The sequence below is a fragment of the Camelina sativa genome, chromosome 11 (assembly GCF_000633955.1).
Source record: "Camelina sativa cultivar DH55 chromosome 11, Cs, whole genome shotgun sequence".
In the NCBI taxonomy this organism is placed as follows: Eukaryota; Viridiplantae; Streptophyta; class Magnoliopsida; order Brassicales; family Brassicaceae; genus Camelina; species Camelina sativa.
The window spans coordinates 35629771-35634963 of record NC_025695.1 but is presented as its reverse complement, the minus strand read 5'-3'; the positions used below and the strand labels follow the sequence as shown (position 1 = coordinate 35634963).

The window sequence follows — 5193 nt, the reverse complement described above, 5'->3', positions numbered from 1 at the left end:
CAAATCAAGAAAATGAGTCTTTCTAAGAACCAGAAATCTCCATTGTCAAGATTGTACAAGAAATATTCCAAGAGGAAGTCAGAATCTTCAAGAACGCTTGAAGATGAAGCAAGAACCAGCAGCAGTAGCGGAAGCAGCTCGTTAAACGTGGACGAGCTGAGAACCGTGTTTGACTATATGGATTCAAACTCTGACGGTAAAATCTCCGGGGAGGAGCTACAGAGCTGCGTTAGTCTCTTAGGCGGCTCGTTGTCTTCACGTGAGGCAGAGGAGGTGGTTAAGATTTCTGACGTTGACGGAGACGGGTTTATTGACTTTGGTGAGTTTTTGAAGCTTATGGAAGGTGATGATGGTAGTGATGAAGAGAGGAGGAAGGAGCTGAGAGAGGCGTTTGGGATGTATGTTATGGAGGGAGAAGAGTTTATCACGGCGGCGAGTTTACGGAGGACGTTAAGTCGGCTCGGCGAGTCGTGTACCGTTGATGCTTGTAAGGGTATGANTACATACACGCATTCACATACTCATCTTTATATATAACCTACCATCTTTAAAAGAATCTTTATCGAACCATTTAGTATTCAAGATTTGTATACAAATCAAGAAAATGAGTCTTTCTAAGAACCAGAAATCTCCATTGTCAAGATTGTACAAGAAATATTCCAAGAGGAAGTCAGAATCTTCAAGAACGCTTGAAGATGAAGCAAGAACCAGCAGCAGTAGCGGAAGCAGCTCGTTAAACGTGGACGAGCTGAGAACCGTGTTTGACTATATGGATTCAAACTCTGACGGTAAAATCTCCGGGGAGGAGCTACAGAGCTGCGTTAGTCTCTTAGGCGGCTCGTTGTCTTCACGTGAGGCAGAGGAGGTGGTTAAGATTTCTGACGTTGACGGAGACGGGTTTATTGACTTTGGTGAGTTTTTGAAGCTTATGGAAGGTGATGATGGTAGTGATGAAGAGAGGAGGAAGGAGCTGAGAGAGGCGTTTGGGATGTATGTGATGGAAGGGGAAGAGTTTATCACGGCTGCGAGTTTACGGAGGACGTTGAGTCGGCTCGGCGAGTCGTGTACCGTTGATGCTTGTAAGGGTATGATTCGTGGGTTTGATCAGAATGATGATGGAGTTCTCAGTTTCGACGAGTTTGTTCTGATGATGCGTTGAGATGATTGATATATGGGGGTTTTGACATTTCTTTCTTTCTTTAATCCAGTTAATTGCTTACTTCAAATTCTTTACATTTACTTATTTTTATTCTTTTTGAGTTCTTCTTATTCCTTTGTATATTTGTGTCTCATCTGATCCATATGTATTTAAACACACTTCATATTAAACATGTTCTATAGTATATTTTTCTTCTCTTTTATTTTATTTTTAAGATTCTTTTGTTGTTATGTAGATTTCTTTTCATTTTTTCTTAATTTCAAACATATATATAATTCATTTAAATTACATACTTCAAATATTTTATATTGTATAAAATACATACTATTTTTTTTTATAAAAATTATCTTATAATATATATAGTAGATATTTGTTACTCAAATAAAATAATTATTTTTAAAAATCTAAACTATTGCACATGTTAACAAATCAACATTTTTATTTTGATAAGACCTTATGAGATTTTTTCTTTCTTGCAAAGAGATTTATTTAAAGATACGTTTTCAATTATTTTGCATCACCCATAAAGGAGATTGACATCACCCAGAAGATAGAAAATTCATAGGAGCAAAATAAGTAATGGTATTTTAATATTATAAGCAAGCTATCAGAAGAAACTAGAAAAATTCTGTGAAAACCTAAAAAGTTACCAAGTTTAATTTAGTATCAAAATTCCCAACGGTAACTGGAAAATCGCCGGAATTGAATCTGCGGCGAGGGCACAAAACTTGAAAATTCATTCCTCTTTCCATGGTTGCTTTCTAGGGTTCTCTCCTCTATTCCCAAATCCCACCACGTCGTCATGAACCACCTCTCCTCCTTCTGGTTATTTTCGTTGCTCTTTACGACCGCCATTGCAGCTCAAGAGTCTCCAATCACTCGTATCGCTTTCGGTTCATGTGCTAATCAAAGCGCTCCACAGGTAAACGAATCGTACACTTCCCTCTTGATTTGCAATTTTATTATGTGTTAGGACTGCTCTGTAAGTGAAACTCGAATTGGAGATTATATATGTTCGTAAGTATTCCCAATTTCGTGTTAGGACTGTGTACGATTCTAATTTTATCTCTTGATTTTTTTTTTTTGGGTACATTTTAGCCAATATGGGATGCAATAAACAAGTTTAATCCACAACTGTTTATTTGGTTGGGTGATAACATCTATGGAGATATCAAAAGACCACTTAAAGTTACTGGGAAAGAGAGAACCTTTGGGCCGTGGAGGAATACACCGAGGTTTGTGCCTTCTTCAGAGGAAGAAATGAAATCAAGATACGCCATAGCCAAGGCTACTCCTGGCTATTCTCGTCTTCATAGAAATGCCAAGGTTATTGGAACTTGGGATGATCATGATTACGGCTTGAATGACGCTGGAAAAGAGTTTGATCATAAAGTCCGTAACCAAAAACTCATGCTTGATTTCTTGGATGAGCCTCTTGATAGTCCTAGGAGAAAGCAAGCTGGTGTTTATGCATCTTATACTTATGGTCCACCTAACCGTAAAGTCAAGGTTCCTGTCTTCTTTTGTAAAGATTTTAGTGAAGAGTTTGTATGTAATTCTACTGAAATTTTCCCTCTTTTCAGGTTATAGTTTTAGATACTAGATATCATAGAGACCCTTTGCGAAGTGACGGGAGTATCTTGGGTGATATACAGTGGGGATGGCTCGAAAATGAACTGAGAGGTCCGCGTAGCGAAATCACTATAATAGGATCTTCCGTTCAGGTATTCTGTATCTTGTTTTACTTATTGTCACGGCATAGTCACTAGATTAAACTTAAACTTGATGAAGCTTGAGTGTCTTAATTCCATCTAGAATTGGTCATCCATTAAAATGGTTTCTTGATTTTTCAAGGTGATATCCAATATTTCCGCTACCACTGGACCTCTCTTCTATATGGAATCATGGGGCCGTTTTCCAAAGGAAAGAAAACGTCTTTTCCAACTGATATCCGACACTAAGGTATGGGGATTGTTGATAGTACTTTTTTCCAACTGTCGGTTTGCGAGCTAATTCTTCGCTGCTTTGATGCTACAGAGAAATGGAGTTATATTCATTAGTGGAGATGTACATTTTGGAGAAATCACTAGATATGATTGTTCCGTTGGGTACCCATTATATGATGTCACCTCTAGTGGTCTAGTACAATATGTTGAGAAAGTTATCCCTCACCCCTTGCGCCCCATCATTAGGCTTCTTTTCTGGTATACACCAAGCACGATGAGAGTTATCAATGATAACTGCAAATTCAAATCATGTACATACGGTATTATTCTCAACTGATTCCGTTACTCTTTTCGTTTTCTGAACTATCTTACATTGCTATCCATATCTTTTTAACTTTCCAAAAGATCTATTGATAAGCAAAGACACAGTGAGTCTACTATAACAAGCACATCTGCTGGAACCTTAACTAGCCTAGGACTGAATATAGCAGATTGTAGCTGTTGTGAGTAGGTTTGAAAGCAGCTTCGTTAGTTGCTTTCATGGTTATTATCATCTATCCAGTCGAGAGTCTTTCATTTTGTTAGGTGTCTCTGGTTTGGGTGAATTGCAACGAGGATAGTGTTTTCATGTATTGGTTATTATCATCTATCCAGTCGATTTACGTTTAACTAATAACAGATAGAAAAGATTGCACATTATCATCTTGTTTATGTAACAGAGTAGCAATGACACTCCCATGGAGGATTACATTGGTCACAATATCTTATAATTACATGCAGGGCAACAAAACTTCGGAGCAATATCGATAGATTGGAATGCAAATCCGGTTACCATAAGGCTCGAGGTCAGAGATATCAACGGACACACAGTACTAGGCACAAATGTTTCTCTATCTGAACTACAACCACGAGGGCCAAATATCTTGACAGATCCAACCGCAAGGGGAAAGTCCCAACGACATTGCACGCTCGAGATCGATTTACCAGGAACAACCAGATACCGATTGGCAGTTCTCATCTACTTCACCATTGCTGGTATGTCATTCTTCCTTACTGGTATTATTACTCTCGTTTGGGTGAAAGAAATGCTGCAGAGTACTGATATATACATTGTTTGGTTGGATTCAACAGTCTTGGCAATGGCGTTATTAGGATTGATCATTGGAGTTGTACTGACCATAACAGCTTGCGTCTACAAATGCAAGGTTGACTGATTGTTGATTTCTTTCGGTAAACCTTTTCTCATTTTTTTTTGTCACTGAGCTATTAACACCTTTCGCTCCAACACAAACATTCTCTACTTCTTTATACCTTATAAACTGTATCAGTCTTATGAAGTACGGGCTAGGCTATTTTGTGATTGTTTTGCAAGCAGATTATAATGTTATAGTAGTGGGATGGTATGGAGACATTGGTTTTGATCAAACCCCACATAAAAGAAACGTTTATGTAATAATGCAATTAGACATGGATTTTGATCATGTTAATCTATGTCATGACTCATGTTTCATGTTTGCGTTTGAATGTTATTGCTCTGTTTGCATTTTCGCATATAAAATTGAAATGAGATTTTTTTTTTTTTGAACAAAATAAAATTGAAATGAGTATGTGACATTTAAGCTGCGTTTACTTGTAAAATCAAAACTCTAATTTTTATTTGTCAAATTAAATCTACATGTACTCTGTTTTAATTATAAAAAATTAAATTCTAGTCAAACTGACATTCTATTTTTCATTTGTCAACAACTCAAATTGACATATAATTTAAGATCTAAAATTTTTATAAACCCAAACTCACATATAATTTTGTTTAATTGTAAAATCTAAACTGTAACTTTTTTTTATAAGCCTAAATTGACATATCATTTAATTGTAAAATTATAAAATCTAATTCTAAATTAAAACTGACATATAATTTTATAAATCAGAATTTAATAACATAACTTTAGCTTAAAAATATGTAAATTTTTTTTTTCATTGTTTATTAGGTGACATAATTTGATTGGTTGAAATAGATGAAGTGAACAAGTATTTTCCTTTATTAGATACATATCTTTTTTTTTTTTTTTTTTTTTTTTTTTTTTTTTT

At 35.9% G+C, this 5193-nt stretch overlaps 2 protein-coding genes across 5 annotated transcripts in view; both read left to right on the top strand.

Annotated features, from left to right (window-relative positions):
• LOC104725236 (calcium-binding protein CML37) overlaps nucleotides 1-1366 on the top strand; it is a 2680-nt gene extending 1314 nt beyond the window's left edge. The window contains exons 2-3 of one of the 4 annotated variants that reach the window (XM_010447607.2): nucleotides 51-493; nucleotides 1086-1366. In XM_010447607.2, coding sequence (XP_010445909.2) covers nucleotides 51-493; nucleotides 1086-1159 — 517 coding nt within the window. In that variant the 3' untranslated portion in view covers nucleotides 1160-1366. The other 3 variants (XM_019231644.1, XM_019231643.1, XM_010443863.2) reach the window with 3 other exon arrangements.
• LOC104725235 (alkaline phosphatase D-like) lies at nucleotides 1606-4613 on the top strand. The gene is made up of 7 exons (XM_010443862.2): nucleotides 1606-2081; nucleotides 2258-2668; nucleotides 2743-2883; nucleotides 3014-3121; nucleotides 3197-3425; nucleotides 3886-4140; nucleotides 4237-4613. Exons 1-7 carry the CDS (start codon nucleotides 1962-1964, stop codon nucleotides 4317-4319), a joined length of 1347 nt encoding a protein of 448 aa, XP_010442164.1. The 5' UTR covers nucleotides 1606-1961; the 3' UTR covers nucleotides 4320-4613.